This window comes from Conger conger, chromosome 12 (genome assembly GCF_963514075.1).
Source record: "Conger conger chromosome 12, fConCon1.1, whole genome shotgun sequence".
NCBI classification, from domain to species: Eukaryota; Metazoa; Chordata; class Actinopteri; order Anguilliformes; family Congridae; genus Conger; species Conger conger.
Window position 1 is genome coordinate 27,582,976 of NC_083771.1, and position 20,258 is coordinate 27,603,233.

General features: G+C 41.6%; 2 protein-coding genes and 1 long non-coding RNA gene across 4 annotated transcripts in view; 2 read left to right on the forward strand and 1 right to left on the reverse strand.

The window, feature by feature from the left end:
* Positions 1-538: 538 nt before the first annotated feature.
* Positions 539-6,685, forward strand: LOC133142538 (calcium release-activated calcium channel protein 1-like). The gene is made up of 2 exons (XM_061263814.1): positions 539-888; positions 4,247-6,685. Exons 1-2 carry the CDS (start codon positions 775-777, stop codon positions 4,802-4,804), a joined length of 672 nt encoding a protein of 223 aa, XP_061119798.1. The 5' UTR covers positions 539-774; the 3' UTR covers positions 4,805-6,685.
* A 7,642-nt stretch (positions 6,686-14,327) lies between these two features.
* Positions 14,328-17,863, reverse strand: LOC133141735 (uncharacterized). The gene is made up of 2 exons (XR_009710123.1): positions 16,480-17,863; positions 14,328-15,911 (listed from the first exon to the last, which is right to left on the reverse strand). It is a non-coding gene; the product is annotated as an uncharacterized LOC133141735 (long non-coding RNA).
* Positions 15,828-20,258, forward strand: part of LOC133141734 (histone-lysine N-methyltransferase SETD1B-A-like) — a 23,983-nt gene continuing 19,552 nt past the window's right edge. The window contains exons 1-5 of one of the 2 annotated variants that reach the window (XM_061262414.1): positions 15,828-16,217; positions 16,702-16,822; positions 18,929-19,071; positions 19,493-19,591; positions 20,073-20,258. The exon at positions 20,073-20,258 is cut by the window's right edge and continues 85 nt beyond it. In XM_061262414.1, coding sequence (XP_061118398.1) covers positions 18,943-19,071; positions 19,493-19,591; positions 20,073-20,258 — 414 coding nt within the window. In that variant the 5' untranslated portion in view covers positions 15,828-16,217; positions 16,702-16,822; positions 18,929-18,942. Of the gene's footprint in view, positions 16,218-16,701; positions 16,823-18,515; positions 18,779-18,928; positions 19,072-19,492; positions 19,592-20,072 lie in introns of those variants that run through there. The other variant, XM_061262413.1, reaches the window with a different exon arrangement.

Genomic DNA, 20,258 nt, shown 5'->3' on the forward strand with positions numbered 1-20,258 from the left:
TCGATTGTCCCACCAAGGTGACTAAAAATGATAAGTGTGCGAACTGGAACGTTTTTATCAGTGTGGCATTTATTTGCCTACATCATTTATTATACATCATGGCCACAACTCATAGGTTTAATAACGTTAATATGCTTCGCAACATTCTGCTCTGTTCCGATGTGTTTGTCCACCGTATATTCCCACTATCGGTTAGGTTTACCAGTTTGTCTATTGAATTATTACTATGAAATCGAATTTGGTCAATCTGACCTGTTCACATAGCCTGATAACCATAATGAATATTCTGTATGACCACTGCATTGACCAGGGGTTAAAAAACAGGTCAGTTTAAAATAGCCAACCATGCCCATCGCTGAAACATATCACGTGAAATCGCCTGTATTCTCTTCACAGTTCACCAATAGCATGGTAGACTAGTGCAGGTAAAGCAATAATAATTTGTTATTGTAATTTAGAATTTGAAGAACGGTGGGAACTGTAAAAGACCAACCATTCCTACCGCCTCTGACAGTTGAAGGCGGAGTGTAACACAGCGCTGTGCCGCATTGGCTTCTGGGTAACTCGGGTGCAGTTTCCTGAGAAAGTGGCTTGATAGCTGTAGGGGGGTCTGTAATTGAGAGAGTTGGGGGTCGAAAAGTTACCTGGGTCCGGCATTCTCACGCATATCTCACCACCCAGTCTGATGAATTGCTATCGTTGGGTGTTCTTGCAGAGACAGAACGGTGCGCCGGGGACGCGGTTCGGGCGGGAATAGAGGAGAGTGAAGCCGCGATGAGCCTGAACGAACATTCGTTGCAGGCTCTCTCCTGGAGGAAGCTGTACTTAAGCCGAGCGAAGCTCAAGGCTTCCAGTCGGACGTCAGCTCTTCTCTCGGGTTTCGCAATGGTAGGTCCCGTACGCTTGTACTAAATTAGCTCGCCATATGTATTTATAAGTCACACTCATGATCTTTGATTGGGAGGGGTCAGTGCTCCAGTCAAAAAGTTTACTGTCGGAGATTTAATGTATTGTGTAGCTCAAGGAATCACGTGTTTTAAACACAGATAGCTAGTGATCCGGTGGTCAATCTTTTTGTTTTAATGTTCTGTTAAAAGTCGGTCGCTGTTTCTCTTGGTTGCTAATCTTCCGAAAAAACCATCCTTCACCTGCCATGCATTCTACTTGTGGATCGCTTTGGAGTCTGGTCAAAGCGACCTGTCAAGCGAGTGTAGTTTTGACAGTATGAAATTGGGCCTTTGCCACACTTTGTTAGATAGCTAAATATTTAATAGCCTATGTATATGGGCTATTGTTTCTGCGCTAGTAAAAACGAATCCAATGCACGCACGTTACCCTTTTATGAAATTTCATATAATGCAATATTGTGTCAGGAACGGAGCTGCGCAAACCCCGTTGAACTGACGTTTAAAATAACACTGTAACCAACCAGACATTATTATGTGGCTACATTTAATTTTTTTATATCACTTGCTAACTGTAGATGTTACCGCCTTTTGTTTTGTATTTTGCATCAACTTACAACCTGAAATTAATGGTTAAAGTTCATGTTTGCAGTGTGCGTCTCTTTTTAGTCAGAGGTCCGCATCATAGAGGGACCGTTGCAGCGATCACTTCTTATCCATCGTCAGCGTTATCGGAAAAATCGCAGTTTTTCTCCATCCTGTGTGCGTTTGCGCGTGAACATTGCACTGCAGGGCGGCGATGCATTTCGCAGTCAATGCGCCTGGGGTAGGGGGTTCGAATTCTTTTTACTGGGCGTCGTAGGGTACTCGACCTATTTACACAGAAAGCAACACTTGGGCTAGTTGCCGTCGTTAATGAAGATGTCCCCATTCTCAAGAACTGTTCATTATTACAACAAGTTAATCATTGTATGTTTTAACGCGGGTTGGAAGGATGTAGTCTAACTGCAGGTTCGTCGTTCCGTATAATAACGGCTCCTGTCTGCAGCATATTGTTCTGACAGCTCGATCAGGCAGAATGATCAGAGATTCAGTTGGACTGACTAACACACAGTGGTACACCATGGTTTGCGTGAGCCCGGGGGGTTGTAATAGGCTACACTGTCCATTTACACACACTGAAAAGGCAGTGGTATATGTGTGTTTGAGCCCCACAAACAGAGACAGGCGTCTGTAACCCCCCAATTTTGAAGAAACCTCTACAGCTTCACTTTGTGAATTCAGCAATTTTGTAAACTTATGTACTCCAAAGCCGAGGGGTGAATTTAGGTCAACCACTGTATGGGGTTTTGTTCACAGCACAAAGTAGGAAATTCAGCAGTTTCCTATGGAGAATACTGCCATGGTGACACCTCTCTCACTGATTCATTCATCCTTTCAGCCCTTCAGGAGCTGAGTGGAGGCTGAATGACTGGGGTTCAGTGAGCAGGGGTTCTTGTATCTGGTCTTTGGGTCCCATTTGCTGCCCTGTGGCCCTGCTGTAAAATGCAAGATGTCTGTCTGACATAAAGCACGTGCTTCTGCTGTGAGGGGTAAAGTGTACACATTGTAGCCTACACATGCTTTTGCAGGTGGGTCCTTCTGCAAAGCTTGTGGCACCAATGTAAAGGCAGGTGGTTAAAGTGTATGGTTCTGCCACAAAGTGTGTGATACATGTGTCGCTTTTGTGGTGGCTCTGCCATAAAGCGTACAGTTTCGCTCTGCGGTAAAGCATTTTGTGTGTTTGTTGGTGGGCCGGCTGTAAAGCATGTGGTTCTGCCATGAAGTGCACGGTTCTGCTCTAGGATGCTGTAACTGAAATGGTTCTTGACATTTTTTATAATATTACCTATTACATTAATGGCATTTGGCAGACACTCTTATCCAGAGTGACGTACAGTTGATAAGACTAAGCAGGAGACTTTGCTCCTCCCGTGGAGCAAAGCAGGGTTCAAGGCTCAAGGGCCTTAACATTTCTTCACATTTTAAAGCAAGATTACTTTTTATTTCAATTTTTTACGGTTTAAAAATAATAATAAAAAAGAAAACCCTGTGACTACTTGTTTCTTGCTTCTCATTGGCCTCCACTGGCTTCCTATTGCCGCACGCATCCGTTTCAAGGCCCTAGTGTTGGCATTTCAGGCTGCTAAGGGGACTGCCCCACCTTACATACAATCCCTGATCACTCCCTACTCCCCAGATAGACCACTCCGGTCTGCCAGCTCTGGTCGCCTTATGGTTCCCTTACGTGCACCTGGCGGTCGAGCTGCACGTTCACGCCTGTTTTCCGTTCTGGTTCCTCAGTGGTGGAATGACTTGCCTACCACTGTCAGAACAGCAGAATCCCTCCCCCTATTTCGACGCAGACTCAAAACCCACCTTTTCAAACTCTACCTTAGTCATCCCTCCTGATTTCCCCTTCCCCTCCTTTCTGATATCCCTATCCTTGTCTAACCCCCCCCCCCCCCCCCCCCCAAAAAAAAAAAAAAAAAACATATATGCACTTATGATGACAACTATGTTTAGAACAGCATTTCATGTGTATTTTGCTAGTTTCTGGATGTGATGCTTTGACTTATGGTAGAGCTTATGCACTTGTAAGTCGCTTTGGATTAAAAGCGTCTGCCAAATGACTAAAATGTAAATGTAAAATGTTTAAAGTACATTGTATTGTGAAAAGCTAGACCTGTGCCTGCTACTCTTTTTTTGCAGCTCTTTTGCAGTTATGTGTGGGTTCTTCTGAGCATTCTTAGTCTTTTAGACCTTGCCTTCACTTCCACTGATCTATTCATCTTCCATTTTCTAATAATGTTTCTGACAGTGGAAGTAGGCAGTTTGAAATGTTGAGTTTTTTTGTAGCCTTCTACTTCTTGGTGGAAATGAACAATCTTTATTCTGACATCGTTGGAAAATGATGTTTAGAGGAACCCATGGTTGTTAACACCAGACAACAGCCACTGCAGTTGGATACTTTAGAAGTCATGGAGTTACTTCAGAATAAAAAGTTCAGTCCTAATATTATATTCTCCGGAAAGTAACAAAGAATAATCCAAGACGGTTTCCAAACTTTTTCACAAGGCCTTTTTCCTTTTTTTATCATTTATAAACAGTAAAATCAATGGAGCAATGCAGAGTTGAGGGCCTTGCTCAAGGGCCCAACAGCTGTGCGGCTCTTATGGTGGTTAGCCCGGGGCTTGAACCACCATCCTTCTGGGTCCTTGTAGCCCACAAGGGAATTTAGATTTCAGTGTATCGAAGTGCTCGGCCCTGCTCTAAGGTCTGTGCTCTGTGTTGTTCTGCAGGTGGCGATGGTGGAGGTCCAGCTGGAGAGGAACCACGAGTACCCCCCAGGGCTGCTGATAGCCTTCAGCGCCTGCACCACCGTGCTGGTGGCCGTGCACCTGTTCGCCCTGATGGTGAGCACCTGCATCCTGCCCAACATCGAGGCCGTCAGCAACGTGCACAACCTCAACTCGGTGCGCGAGTCTCCGCACGAGCGCATGCACCACCACATCGAGCTGGCCTGGGCCTTCTCCACGGTCATCGGCACGCTACTCTTCCTGGCCGAGGTGGTGCTGCTCTGCTGGGTGAAGTTCCTGCCCATCAAACGGCCGTCCGAGCAGAAGAACGACACCATCTCCGCGGGCGCGGCCGCCGCCATCACCTCCACCTCCATCATGGTGCCGTTCGGCCTGGTCTTCATCCTGTTCGCCGTGCACTTTTACCGCTCGCTCGTCAGCCACAAGACCGACCGGCAGTTCCAGGAACTGGAGGAGCTGTCCAACCTGACCAGGCTGCAGAACGAACTGGACCAACGAGGAGATGCCCCCAACCTGTCCCCCTCCGCCCAGTTCCCCTAACGAAGCCCCGCCCTGCGTCCCTCCGCCCAGTTCCCCTAACGAAGCCCCAACCTGTCTCCCTCCGCCCAGTCTCTCTCTCTCTCTCTCTCTCTCTCTCTCTCTCTCTCTCTCTCTCTCTCTCTCTCTCTCTCTCTCTCTCTCTCCCTCTCCCTCTCCCTCTCCCTCTCCGCCCAATTGACCTAATGACACCCTGCCCTTCATCCATTTCCCTAGTAAGCCACGTGCCTCTTTTTGCCTGAAAGAGAAATTCTACCATAAGTCACGGTTAATAAGACTTGACCACCTGGTCACTTAGTCTGCAATGCATGTACAGACTGTAAAGATGTTATGCTTGATTTCTAAAATTATATTTCTGCTGCCTTCAAGAGAGATTTTAAATACAATGAAGTGTGTGTATTTGTAATGTGTTACTGGTTTGTCAGTGGAAGTGCCATACATTTTTACTGTTCATTCAATGGCTTTTTATGGCTTTCGCCATAAAGACGGTGGAACTTTGGAAGGTGATGTGTCAAATTTCTACAAACGAGAGAAAATACATATATTTTACATTTGTTCCACTGTGGAGTTCGAAGATCTTGGACTTTTGGACAAACTCCAGTACTTGGGGGCCACGGTGTCAGTGCTGGCTTTCAGGGTGATCTTGATGAATCTGATTTTTGGTGAATCTAATTTTATTACATTAAATTACTGCCCTCTTATCCAGAGTGACGTACAGAGCGATTAGACTAAGCAGGAGACAATCCTCCCCTGGTGCAATGCAGGGTTAAGGGCCTTGCTCAACGGTTGTGCAGATCTTATTGTGGCTACACCGGGGATCAAACCACCGACCTTGCGGGTCCCAGTCATGTACCTTAACCACTATGCTACAGGCCGCCCAAGTCGTTGGCAGGCCAGTATCCACACACCTTAATGGCCTTAACTGGCAAGTGATTGAAAGGAAGCCACAAAAACCAGCCGACACTGTGGCCCCCTGGGATTTTGACACTCCTGGTTTAACACATCTGCTCACTAGGCCAGTGATTGGCCAGTGTATGTGCATGATTCTGTTTGACCTCCTGCTCAATTAGCTCATCAGCTGTGTACACTAACCCTAGATCCGTCATATATTTGACCACAGTAAAACATTTTGTATCGCTATACAAAAAGTACACAATCAGATTTGTATTAACCACTTTGATTATATTTGTCCCAGAAATTATTTAAGGTACTGTGAAACTGTGCCTTACAGATGTGTGTGCCAAATTGCGTGACATTACATGAGCTAGTGATGGGGTTAGGGGTAGGGATGCTGTATGAGATTCTCACTGATTTGCAGTGTTTATGGATTTGTGGAACAAAACCTTTTGATTGGTCCAAGAAGTTTGTTATCAAGGATTGACCACTCATTGTAGCTCCACATAGCATCGTGTTTATCAATCTGTGGTAAGCAATCTCAGCAAGTCTCCCCTCAAAGGTGGTTGAACGATGGTGTCTGTACACAGCCAATTGGATAGTTCGGTGAGCATAATCAGATGAGATAAAACAACAGGCCTCTGATTAGTTAGAATCCTCAGAGGATGAATATGTTTTGATGCCTTTCATTTTGATACCTTTCTGAATGTTCAAGCAATTGAGTGTAATCAGCTTGTGTGGTAAATTATTGATTTTGTTTTGCCAAACTTACATTTACGACCCGTTTCAAATGTATTTTATGTTGAGTGGTGTATAGTTGTATCTTTTGTACAGTTGCTTGGTGTTCACTTGAGTTTGTGTCTGCACCTATATTTCCCTTCTTGAAGATTGTGCCTGGTAGTTCTCTAAATGAACAGCACTACTGTTGGTCTTGTCTATTTAAATATTTTACATTTTGGAAAAAAAATATATAAACATGCTTTGAATTCATTCAGGACAATTTAATGGTCATTTTTCAGTTTGAACTTGGTACTTAATTGAAGAGAGCTCACACTGACCTCTGAATGTGTGTGAGTGTGTCAGTGCATGAGTGAATCTGCACAGTGAAAATGGACATCTTATTAAGATTGCTCACACATGACCTTTTGTTTGAAAGAGGGATTCTGCCGTCCATTCATATATTTTATCCAAAGGTGTTTTAATGGAGGCGTTATTCCCTCAAGATCATGAAATTAAGTTTGAGAGACCCCACACACTAGTAAAGGGGCCAGTACCGATTTTTGTGTACTGTAAGCATTTCCTTTCTTAAATCATAAAAGAAAACTGACAGGCACATTATCACCATCCTTGTCCTTTTTTGATTTCCTGCTTTAAGCTTCAGAACTTCCTTATGTCCTGTTGATCATAACTCATACCTCATGAATAATTCAATATGTGTTAAGACATATTGGCATAGTGAAATTTAATTTCAGTGGTCATTTCATTGGCACATAGCACACATTTACAATGGGTTCCAGAATTATAGGCAGCCTTAATACAATAAATATGTGAAGAAATACTAAAATATATATATATAGACATAAGCTTTATTTTCCAACATGTGTAGTGTGCTTTATTCATGATTCAGTGGTCTCACATTTTTCAAATAGAAAATATATTTCCCCAAAAATAACAGGTTTTGCAATTGGTTTAATACTTTGTGCAAACACCCCATGTAACGATGACAACAATGTGTATTTTTCTGTCATTTCTGATGAGACAAAAAAAAGTTTGGACACACCTTGCCCTTTCTCCTTTTTCCTATTCATGTTTTATTTTCTGTTTGTAATCAAACAATTCATAGGTGGTCAAAGTGCAGATTCTCATCTTTTATTAAAGTGTATTTTTGTACTTATTGGTTTCAACATGTAGTAAGTACAGTACTTTTTATCCACATTTCAATGTTTGAGACAAATTATTTGAATTTATGTTCATTTGTCTCAAACAGTGAAATTGAAAAATAATGTAATCACTAGTTGGTGAAATGATACGGTTTAATAAAAAGCTGAGAATCTGCACTTTGACCACATATGAATTGTTTGATTACAAACAGTGGAAAAGAAACATTAATCAAAAAAGCCAGATGCATGTTTGGAGTCATTGTCCGGACACTTTTTCTTTGACCAAGATCCAGATCAGATTTTCTGACAAAATTTCTTGCTACTTTGCTGAATTCATTATGCTATTGATATTCAAAAGTGCCCCTGGACTACTGGATCCATATTTCACATTGTTCTGCATCAATCCATATTTTGTGCAGTGCTTTTCTGGATAACATCTACCTTTAATCTGATTAATTTCAGTAGATTTGGTTTGTATCTGTCAGATTCAGATTTATCTGTTTGTTTGTGTGTCTGTTGGCTGCTGCTGAGACTTTGATGAACTTGCAGTATCACGTTTTACCACTAGTCAGCACTGTTGCAGGGCTCCCGAGCAGCTACCCTTATAATTCCATGAAGTCCAGAAAGTTTAAACAACTATGAAAAACAACATCGGTGAACTAATACAAAATAATGAATATGGCAGGGGTCAGGTTCAGTTTATTGTTCTTTTACTCTGAACAGTAAATGTTACTGGACCAAACGGAGTCTTCATCATTAATATCACAAAGCTTTATAAACATGTAAGAAATTTAGATCATTTTAATATCACCACATTAGACAATATTAATTTCAACATAACTGGAAGACAATTGATATCAAATATATGTTTTATTTGTATTAATCACATGCAGAAGAACATAAGTGGCATTATACAAAAGATTATCCGAGATTTGGAATCCCACAATTAACGTGTTTAAAGTGCACATTCTCAGATTTTATTAAAGGGTATTTTTATGCATTTTGGGTTCACCATGTAGAAATTACAGCGGCGCTTATACCTAGTCCCTGCCATTTCAGCACACCATAATGTTTGGGACATGTGGATTCACAGGTGTTTGTAATTGCTCAGGTGTTTAACCCTATCAGTTTTGGCCCCTTGTGATTGAGTCATCAACATCTCAAATTATTGTTATATTCCTATTTATATAATACAAAAGACTGTGACATAATAAAACTGCAAAATGGCAATGCCAGATTGTTAAAAAAGACTGCTGGTGAGAATTGCAGTTTAGATGCTTATCAGCCTCTTATTCGCAAAGCAGGGCAATAAAACTCCAGCCCCCCCTCACCACGCTCATGGTTTACAACCCTCACCTCGCCACAGACTCAAATTATTCGATACAGACATATTTATGGAACAAAATATCCCACCTGGTTATGAAGCTACGACTGTTTTCTGACTAACGTTGAAGTTTATTTCGTCATTCGTTAAGCCATTTTCAAGGAAACAATATATTTGCCGGGACTATACCTTAGCGAATGACGTCTTATTGTAAATGCATTGCTAGGTTATTTCAGTACCGACCTAGTGTAAAATATGGTAAGCTTCTTGTACAGGGTTTCCTACCCTTTCCACCAATGTATGTGTCATATTCAGGTGATGGATAGTTTAGGAATATTGCTGTGTTTGCATAGCAGAGTGAATATACAGATTATATATTATATAATATATATTCAGGATAAACCTGTAATTGTGCTGGCAACAGGGCTCTGGTTAACCTAATTTTGCATTTCCATTTTAAATGTGATGCAGGTTGTTTAGAAAGCATTAGAGCGAGTTATCCTTTTTGGAGAGCTTTTTGGACACTTTGGCCATGCTTTATATACATCGAGCTGTGGTGTTCTACAAGACCTGGCATGCTGTTGGCATGGCAGTAAGTAATCATTGTTTTTCAGCAGCTGCACACCTTTGTAAAATTAATAAATATGAGGTTTTATATATATATATGCTATGTGTGTGTGTGTGTGTGTGTGTATATTTATATGTGCTGTTGGGCCAAAGGGGTGGTTATGGTTGCTATCGTCATCGGATCCTTATCATGGACCGGGGGTCAGAGTTTGGAACGGATCACAGCCTATGAAGGATGGTTAAGAAGCAAATTAAGGGTACTTTCAACCAAGTACTCAGACCAAACATTATGTTGTTCAGCCAGGGCCACAAACTGGACCCCTACATTCCAGTCGACCAGGTAACCCTATGCAAGAAGTGACCCCCTTTTGGCTAAGAAAGTCTGGGCTGCTGTGCTATTGCAGTTTCTCTAAGATGGGTGTAGTCTTGGTTTTCTGTCAACCGTCAAGAGCCTTTAAAGTACGCCAATCAGTCTGCAGGATTGCTGCAACCTGAGCCAGTCAGAGGGTATGTGCTTCTGCCAAACTGCCAAACTGAACATGGTGGCATAGAAGGTGCAGGCAGTATTTTCACCATCCAATACTCAAACATGGGAACTAAAAGCACCTTCTTCTTCTAAATCAGGCCACAGAATTTAACACACCCTCTTCCAGGCATAGGGTAGACTAGCCAAGCCTAGGTCAAGCCTTGTCCGCTGGGTTCTCTGAAAGCCCTCCAGTCTCTCTGCAGAACATTTCAGATACAGGTCTATGCCATCCTGTCTATCTACCAGCCTGTCTCCTGTCCCTCCAGTACACAGAGTATATGCACAGACTGGTATCAGTCAGTACAGACCAACAAACGCCAGACCAGAACAGACATGACCAGACAAACTTGAGCCAGTACAGATCTAGACCAATATGGCCAAAGGTTATATCAAATCACGAGCCAGAGACCAAAGCCTTTTGCTTAGTGATTCTAAAACAGTACCTGCGTACTGTACATGTATGTGTGTAGATAGCATGTAGAGGATTGTTCCTGTGTTCAGGCCACAGGTATATACAGTACATATATCTTTGCATAGGTGATAGGCCTCTGTTTGCGTGTTTATCTGTGTGTGGCTGATAGCTGTGTATACCTGTCTGTATGTGACAGGTGAGATTCATGGCTTGTAGTTTCCTGGTTCTCTCTCGTTTTATTTGCACGGGTCTGTCTTGCAGCCAATGAGGATGATGGGAGCTCCTCGGCAGAAGGGATTGGCCTCAGGGCGTACCACAGTGGGGGAAGACAGGACAGGGGTTGGGTCCATTGCGGGTCCAGAGCCGGCTGCTGGCATAAACACTGTGCAGTCTTTTAGGGTTACATTACATGACATTACGTGTCATTTGGCTGACATTTTTATCCGAAGCGGATAAAAGTGTATCCTTACAGTTGATTCGACTAAGCAGGAGTGATGCAGGGTTAAGGGCCTTGCTCAAGGACCCAGCCGATCTTATTGTGGCTACAAATCACCGACCTTGTGGATCCCAGTCATGTACCTTAACCATTACACTACGGGCTACAACCATCCCGGGGACACACTATTTAAAGTTTTTTTTTTTTTAATGTATGTTTTACCTGACCAAGACCTTGCTGGTTGAAACATTGCATTAGTAAAACTTTCAGAAAACATCTTCGACGTCTTTTTGATGTTCTCTGATAGCTACATATTTTTATCCTGCACCTGAACCCTACTTGGGTTGGATGTGCATGACAACCGCTTCTCATTGCATTTTTTAATTGTCAGGTATTTTTATTTATGTGTCGGTGGTGATCAGTTCCACATTCCATGATCGCTGCACAAAAGCACCCCTGGCCCCACAATTGCTATGGTAACACTGTCCCTTTGCATTCCACTGGCCTTATTCAGGCTGCCTGCATTCCACCGGCCTGACCTCTGACCTCTGGCAGTGAGTAAAAAGGAAAAACAGCATTCCCATTTACTTTGTGGAAGCAGGAGAAACCTCTGTCCTTCCCCGTCTCACCCACTTCTTTCCAGATTTAACCACTACAAAAGTAACTTGTTGATAGCAAGTTTTGTGTCGTGTTATTTCTGGCCATTAATAATATTCAATATTGAATTGTACATCAAGTGACAGTGGGAGTAACTAATAAAATAGCCACAGATTAGCCATAACTTGCTAACCTTAGCTAACGATATTGATGCTGCCAAAAATTCAGCTAACATTAACCTGCACATCTACTGAAATTGGATAGTTAAATCTTTTTCACTTGGTAGTTGGAAGGACCTGGTTTATAAGAATTTGTTTGTATTGATGCAAGCAAGCAACCAATCAATTACTTGTACAAATACAGCAGTTTTTGCTGTTGGGTCAAAGGTATTCTGATGCAAGTTATGATGTTGAAACGTCTGTTCTGAACAAAACTGTAGCATATTTGCACTCTTGTTCAAAACAATGAATTATGAATATGTTCTAACTAGAAAGTCTGTGAAAATACCAGAAGGCACCTCTGTCTTCACTCTGTGTAAGGGCGGCCTGTAGTGTAGTGGTTAAGGTAAATGACTCTGCTTGTGTATGCAAGTAATTTGGAGCAACTTTCACAATTCGCCTGATTAAGCTTGCTGTACAATCTTAAATGCCTCAATCAAATCAAAGCTCTAAAGCTTATTACACCTTGTCTTAACAAAATTCAAACGAGAATGGTCCAGTTACAGGAGGGAAGAGGACAGGGAGTTCAAATTAAACTTCTGGCTGCCTTGCATGGCAGCCAATGGTGTGTGTATGAATGAGAAGCATCAATTGTACTGCGCTTTGGATAAAGGTGCTATATAAATGCCAGCCATTTATATAAATGCCAGGCATTTACTTCCTGATCTCATTACATTAATAGCACTTGGCAGACGCGCTTATCCAGAAGAATGTACAGTTGATTAGACTAAGCAGGAGACAATGCAGGGTTAAGGGCCTTGCTCAAGAGCCCAACGGCTGTGCGGATCTTATTGTGGCTACACCGGGGATCAAACCACTGAACTTGCGGGTCCCAGTCATGTACCTTAACCACTACGCTACAGGCCGCCCTAGAGGAGGATAGGGAGTTTAAATGGAACCAAGGAACCACTGAGACTTCCTACTCCAAATCTCCTGATCCTATCTGTGTCATGCTGCACCTGAAGGCTTCTCCTCTGTTCACGTCACATGACCAGAACTGCTCCAGCTATTGGCTCAGGTGGTAAGCGCAGTTGTCTGGCAGTCGGGAGGGCTGCTGGTTCGATCCTGCCCTGGGTGTGTGGTAGGTGAATGAGAAGCACCAAATGTATAGTGCTTTGGATAAAGGCTCCAACCATTTACCATGTATTCTTGTTGGTCCCCATTGGTTACGGTACAAGCAGTGGTAGCTCTGATCCTCTCATGGATCTGAATCATTAGAAGATTATTACTTTGTTTAAAATTCACGGTCAATGCCCAGTTCCAACATAATTTTCTTTATTCAGAGTTCTTCTGTAAGCCTTTTTCAGTGATTGGCAGAAAAACCAGGTTATTAGGAGTAAGACTTTTACTGGTGTGTCCAGTAAGAGGGGATAGGGGTCTGTGGACTGTTCCAACTGCACTCTAAACTCATTAATGTAAATATTGAACATCACTGGACTCTCCACATTCTTATGTGAGGAATTCTGTTAATTGACTACCAGTTTTCACTCCCCGTTTTGACTACACTGATTTAAGATCATACCCCTGAGAACACTGGTTAAATTTGCAGTATCAGGCTAAATAGAGTCAAATGCAGTCAGGAAAACTCTTGAGGGAGAAATTAATTTTACAGACTGCATTTTTTCATTATGATCGGAGTTCTTAGTGTCTTGGATTACATTGGGGGTAACCTCAGGTCAGTTTTCTCTGTCATACTGCCATTCAATTCACAGCACACCGAGTACAGTAGCACATACTGAGTATAATATATGCACTTACATGCACAAAGTACAGCGCGTTCTAAGGGAACAGGTTATTTGCAGGCTTGTGTGTGGGGAGGGTGGGTGCATGGGTCTGTGTCATGGAGTAGATTCAACACAAGGTAAAATTCATGTTAGCTTAACCCTGCAGCTGACCAGTGTACACACAAACATAGAACTGGGCCGCAATACTCAATATTGAAACACAACCAATATCTGCACAGTAGGCTAAGCACATTTCGTAAATGAACGTAATGCAGACCGGCCAACCAGACTTAATTTCACTTCAATTTTTTTAGGCTAGCAAAAGAAGAAAAATCATTAAATAATTAAACATATAGCTTATATACATATGGACAAAATTTGATGGGATAGCACATTTGTGAAATCACATTTTTGTGATATTGTAGAACAATATCTTGGCTTTCATAATCCGTATGTCTTAATGGCAAATTACGATTTTCATTTTAAATTTAAATTCTTAAGCTTTTAAATGCAAGATCAAAGTCAAGGTAACACCGGAGTTGTGCATTGTTTGGAAGCTAGCTAGCTTGCTCACCATTCAGCAGTCGCAACCACATCAGCTGCATTTGTGGCTACATGTTAATGCATTTGCGTTCATGGTCTGTATGTCTAAATATCGAGAGTAATATTCAGAGTGAAAATATAGTTTTAAACGGTACGATGACAAACCTGGGACTTTTGTTATCCCAATGTTGGTAGTCTCCCAGTAGTCCTCAAGTAATTCTCGCGACGAAAATACACAAACATGGTTTGGTGGCACTCAAAATGCAACGGGATACAACTCCCTTGATATCTGGAGTAGAGCGATAACCGCCTCTTTCGAGTAGTTTCTAAAACTGGAATTACGTTTTGGGGTCAATGCCACTGATTTTGAGAGAGCAGGTGACATTTACGCCTGTCAATTCATCATAAGTGTAGGAAGTGTTTTTTTTGTTTTTTTTTCATTTCCAAGTATATGATGGATATTTTGCTTACATTTTGGGATAAAATGCACAGGAAATTATAGCATTATGATGCATTTGGCAACCCGTACGTCAGAGCACTGAACTCAATGGGATAATGTACAAATATTTGGCAAATATATCGTCAGTGACACTAGCTGAGAAGGCTAAACAGCCGTTAACCACACGGACGCATTCTCCACCACATACACAAGGGCCCCGTTTTATCTGTGGACTAATAAATATATATATATATAAGCTTACCCTTGACAAACATGACAGTGAAAATGTATAGGGAAAAGTATTCGGTATTCCCTTCTTTGTCCGATAGGCTATTGAAAAAGATAAAAACACAATTCCCCAAGTCTAATCGAGGGTAGTAGTAAGTACAAGATTTACACTCGAAATAGTTATATAAAATAAATACAACAATTTCTTTGGATTATGCGCATAATCAGTGCCGCTTGGAAAACATTTGGCATGAAGACAACGCTTTCAGTGCGCAGCAAGAAAAATCACCAACACAAAGAAGCTAAAGAACGTGTAAACATCTCTGACCTCGTGACCCGCTGTCGTAAGTAAAGGCGAGTCAACTGGGAGGGTGGAACACATTTCAGCGTCGTTCGCCGAAGTTTAAAAAAACAAAAAAAACATCCGCAGTGGAGCGTGTGTAGATTTACCAACAGTGGACACACTAATATTGTTTTAGAGGTGTAGACGAATTTGATCCAAGATCATTCCGATCGGTAGCGCGCTGTGGCCCGGTGTGGTCTTCAGTCGGATAACCGTAGTAGGAGCGCAGCACAGATCGGGCTGTGCACTAGGAAACGAGTCAGACCCATGTTTGTCTTGAACAACGAATTGGGCAAATTTCAGATGCTCTCCAGCTCAAACGCACATTTTATAAACGTGTTTCAATAACGTTACTTTCTAGGTTTAAAAAATTGTAAAATAAACACGTACTTATTAACACTTCAACTCTAGCCCTGCAACACTTCACTGACAAGAGTAAAGTATTGAAAATGTAAAAATATAGGCTATATTATATAATATACACACTGCAATTGACTTGAGCGAATTGCTTAATCACATAGCTAACTGAATGGAAATCACCAAAGGTCGTTCTTGCCTAAACACACAACCAACTTTTTTTTTAATCTAAGGTGGTTGTGTTAGGCTACTATACAGAAATAATGTGTACTTGTCGAATCTGTTCATCGATTGTTATCTCGAAAGGCTGGGAGAAAAACAGCAGCAGTCCGTAAATTCCCCTTTGTGAAGACAACGGAAGGTGCAGAGACCTCTCTGCTCGAAATTGTTTTTCTGCCCGTATATGGCTGTGGTGTGCAGTCAGCGCAAAACGCCCTGAACGGCTGGCGAGAGGCCAGACTCTCCGATTACTCTTCTGAATACCAAAATGGTATCTAAGCTGCCAGCTACAACACCCACACCTACTCTGCGAGGGGACTGACTGCGCCACGAAATGTTGGTTGCTACATCACCCCGAAATTACACGTAGTTGTAGAGCTCATTCCGGTCGCCACTGGTACTGCTGATGAATATGAAAAGAGAGAGGGGGAGAGAAAGACATTATAAATATGTGGGGAATTCAGAGCTCTTCTTTCCAGAGTGAAAACCTCGCCCAGCAACATTTCCAGCACATTATGACCTGCTGCGTAAGAAGAAGCCATTTTGAAAAAGAGAACTGCATAGAAGCCATTAACACAGTTGATAACACAGGTCGCTTTTAAGAAAAGAGGAACAGGGAGACATGTCTGCAAACCCCTAAAATGCGCTGCTTTTATTGACATAAATAGGGCATCTCCAGACACTTGGATTGCGTTCTTAATTTTGAAGTGTAAGTGTTTAATATCTGGTGATATTTTAAATTAACATGTTTTACATTTCTAAACACATGTATGGATTTTGTATTTAACTTTAGGGTAACAAATAGAAAACTGTTTAAAAGGGGGAGATACACAAAGAACATATCAGAATGATTTAAAAGCAGATCAAGTACATAATTTTGAATCTGATATTTAAGCACTACTTTTTACGTGGTCATACCCATTTAGCCAACACACAAATGCATTACCTTAAATTGAATAAGATGTCCATACCATATTTCAAAAAGACGCGGAAATGTTTGCCTTGCTATCTTTGCAATGATGAGTGTCAGGCTCCTGCTTTGTCTGCCTCCAGGAAGGCGGAAAGCAGGTTTGCATATTACTGCTCACACAAATACTGCTAGGAGATTTTCTGAATTTTTTGTGGTCAGGGACGTTCGGGTTGCGTGCGTTTTAAATGATCTCACGAGAAGTTATTTTTCTATCTCTTTTTAGGAGCCATCCCCACCCACCTTAAAAAGCACACCCTGTAATAATGGATCCGAAGATGAGAAAGACAAAGTTCCTTTTTCTTCAGCCTGTAGGCCTGATAAATAAATGCCATCAAAATGTTAAGGTAAATATTCTTAATGAGCATTTATACTTCACCTTCCTATACTTATTTTTTTTCTTTCAGTGTTTTGTGCCGCATTTCCACCTGATAAGAGGTAAATACACGCTGATTTCTAGATATCACTATATGCCCTTGGTGCAAGGTCATATAGATCGACTTACCTTCGTAGCATTCATCCGAAAGCCATTGTCAGTGCGAGTGTGTGTTTTGTTTGTGTGTGTGTGTGTGTGTGTGTGTGTGTGTATGTATGTATGTATGTATGTATGTGTGTGTGTGTGTGTATACAACAAAGCCGTTCTTGGACATACATGCATTACAACATTTTAGTTTAAATTCCATTGTATTCCCATCTATGTAATCTGTTCTCAGTAGTGTGTTTAGGTACCTGTAAGATCGTTATAGTATTTCTACACTTACCAGCCACAACAGTGAATCAGCATTTTTTTTTTTTAAGCCAATTGGGCATTTCATCCTGTCTGTTTTGTTTTCTTAAACATGGTGCAAAAGTGGATAGAAATTGGCATGCAAATGACACTGAAAGAAAAATGAATGGTCACAAATTAATGTTGGAGTTATTTAGAAATGACCACATAACTGAAGGATTGTTAAAATTTACAGAAAATACAATTAGGTTGAACAAATATCTACAGCTGTATGCATTTTTCAAGGTAAACAGTGTCAAGGTTTGACTTAATTATATTATCTTTAAAAAAAAAAACATTCAAGCTGTTTATTCACAAGCTTTTACTTCAGAGATAAAATGCTGACACTTGGGTGTGCCTTGACCTAGTTGAGACAAACATGGATTCCAGGAAGAGAGAGGGAAAAAATAAAATGATCAAAGAGGCGCATCCAGCTATTTGTCGTCCTTCTGAGATCCTTGACGCTACCATTGTAAACACATTCACATATATTCCGTAAGGAGATGCAGAATTCGAGAAAAGATTCCTTTTGGAACAAAGGACAGCAAGAATGGCCATTCAGTTCCATAGCATAAAATGGCAGCCTATTCTCTTAACCCCTCTCCGCGCACTGCGCAGAGACGTCTCCACGCAGCTTCTAATAGCAGAAGCCAAAATGGTGCTCAAATCTGATTGGCCAGTGGAACCACTCCTGTTAACCAGCCAATTGCCCAAGCACAGAAAAATGTCAGATAATGCCCTGAACTTGTATGCTCTCGGCACACATCTAACAACCCAACACTTGCAAAAACACAATACAAAAAATTAATATTGCAAAACGATCCAAAGATCGGTGGAAATACAATAACGCGCTTCTGACTGGCCCATGTTCTCGTACCTTTTAAAATAAGTTAAGCAAGTACATCTTCTGTTTGCTTGTGTGTTTCATAATTGAATATATTCTAAATAATTTACTTATTCCAAACGTAGAAGACAAGAAATCAGATAAAGTAATCGGTAACGAGCGCTATTACATAGGTCTGGGCGGATTATAACTCAATCCTGGTCGTGCAGAACTAGTTGAACCCCCGATGTCCATCTTGCATTTCTTACGTAAATATAGGCGGTAGATTCAACATTATTGTCCAGATCACATTTCCAATATAAATACGCCTTCGCACACGGGTAAAATAATTTGCCGTATGCCTTAAATGAAAACATGTCTATAGGAAATATTACTTTATATGTTTAATCGCAGTTCCGCAACGACCATTTCTGAAACTGGAGTATCGAATGTGCGAATGGAAAGGAAGGCTAGCAGCTAAGCGCTATAGTGGTGTGCTGTTGGAGAGACCTAGAGCAGAGGCTCACAGTATGTGTTGGCTCGCGAAAAGGAGGCAGGATCTTTTAAATCTTATAATGTAGTCAGGAAAAGGTAAAGCGATCTCGGCGTTTTGGTAAAATTAAAAGCAAGTCTCGATCTGAATAACTTTCATCATGTCCAAGTCCGGGGAAAGAATCCAGCTCAGAGAATACCACGACAGAAAACAGAGTTCCAGTGAGCTTGCTCTTTTTTCCCTCTTCGCTTCTGTCTGTCTGGATCGCGGTATCCGATTCTAAATACTGTTTTCTCTTCATGAGTGTTAGTTGTCAAATGTCGTAAGGACAACGTGTGTGCTTTTCTCTTTACATTTGTTATATTTTACAGGTTTGGCGAACGGAATGGAAAGCAATCACTCAGTCTGTGGTTCGGGGGAGAGACGGAGAAGTTACAAGTTGATTATTGACCCAGCATTGAAAAAGGGATCGCAAAAACTCTACCGCTACGATGGGCAGACGTTTAGCATGCAAGTGAGTGATTTATTTCTTCCTCAACGGCGTTAAAATGGAGGAACTGGCACTTTTTGTTATGTTTTGCTGTCGCTACAGTTAGTGAAAGATACGGCTGCTATTAAACGCGCTCAACTGGTTGGCTTCAGCACCTGACACGGAACATCAAAGTGTCACTGTAACCGGTGTTGTTACGAAAGCGCTGCTGGATAACAATGGACCCATTAGCCCGAAGTTACGGTTGTAGCAACATTTATATGTGCATTTTAATGCTGGCTACTTTTCCTATGTGGTGCGTAACTTCGGGTTTCTTCTGTTACTTTGACAAAGCAGGGTACTTCACCACTAGCATATTAACTTTGAAGAAATGCAGCGTCGGCATAAGTTACTTGCGGAAACTTTTGTAGGCTAATGTATTTTTCTGTTGTCTTTATTCCTTCAGAATTCAGGGAGGCCTCCAGTGGATACCGTCAGAGACCCGAGAATCAGTCGTCACTGGATCAAGTACAATGAGGCCGATCTCCCTGTTCCGAAGTTTAAGGTAGTCACACCCCCTCGATGGGCTTGTCAGAATTCCGATGTGGAATTATTTTTTATTTTTCCGGTTTTATTTTATTCATTTTCACGGAACATGAAAGTAGGTCAATTTTTACAGATCTCGCAATATACAGATCTGAACATAGCCAATGTATGCATTAAATAGACCATTTCCATCTATTTCCATGTTCTGGTAGGCTATAGATGCTTATCATATATAGGCCATTGGATAATGAATGGTTACAGGTTTGTAGCCTTGTGTCTGCAGGGATTTTATAGATACGTTGTCTGGACAATACAGGTTGGCCTTGGGACATCGCATTTGAACCTTGTAGTCAAACTGCTTGTTGTACGGCCTGAAAACCTCAAGAGAGAAACTGTGGCATATGCCCTGATTTGGGTTCATGCATTTTTAGATTAGGACTACTAGTGGTACGCAAATTATTCCAAATTAATAAATCTTACTAATTATTACACACTTTCAGATTGACGAATATTACGTGGGACGTGTACCCCCGAAGGAGGTGACATTCGCCAAACTCAACGACAACATTAGAGAGGGCTTTCTGACCGACATGTGCAAGAAGTTCGGGGAAATGGAGCAAGTGGAGATTCTTTACAATCCCAAGAATAAGAGGCATTTGGGAATCGCTAAAGTGGTGTTTGCCTCA

What these genes read in the sequence shown, in the direction of transcription:
- LOC133142538 (XM_061263814.1), top strand. Translation starts at nt 775, where the DNA reads ATGAGCCTGAACGAACATTCGTTGCAGGCTCTCTCCTGGAGGAAGCTG. An exon ending in TTCTCTCGGGTTTCGCAATG is followed by an intron (nt 889 to 4,246) that starts GTAGGTCCCGTA and finishes GTTGTTCTGCAG; the next exon opens with GTGGCGATGGTGGAGGTCCA.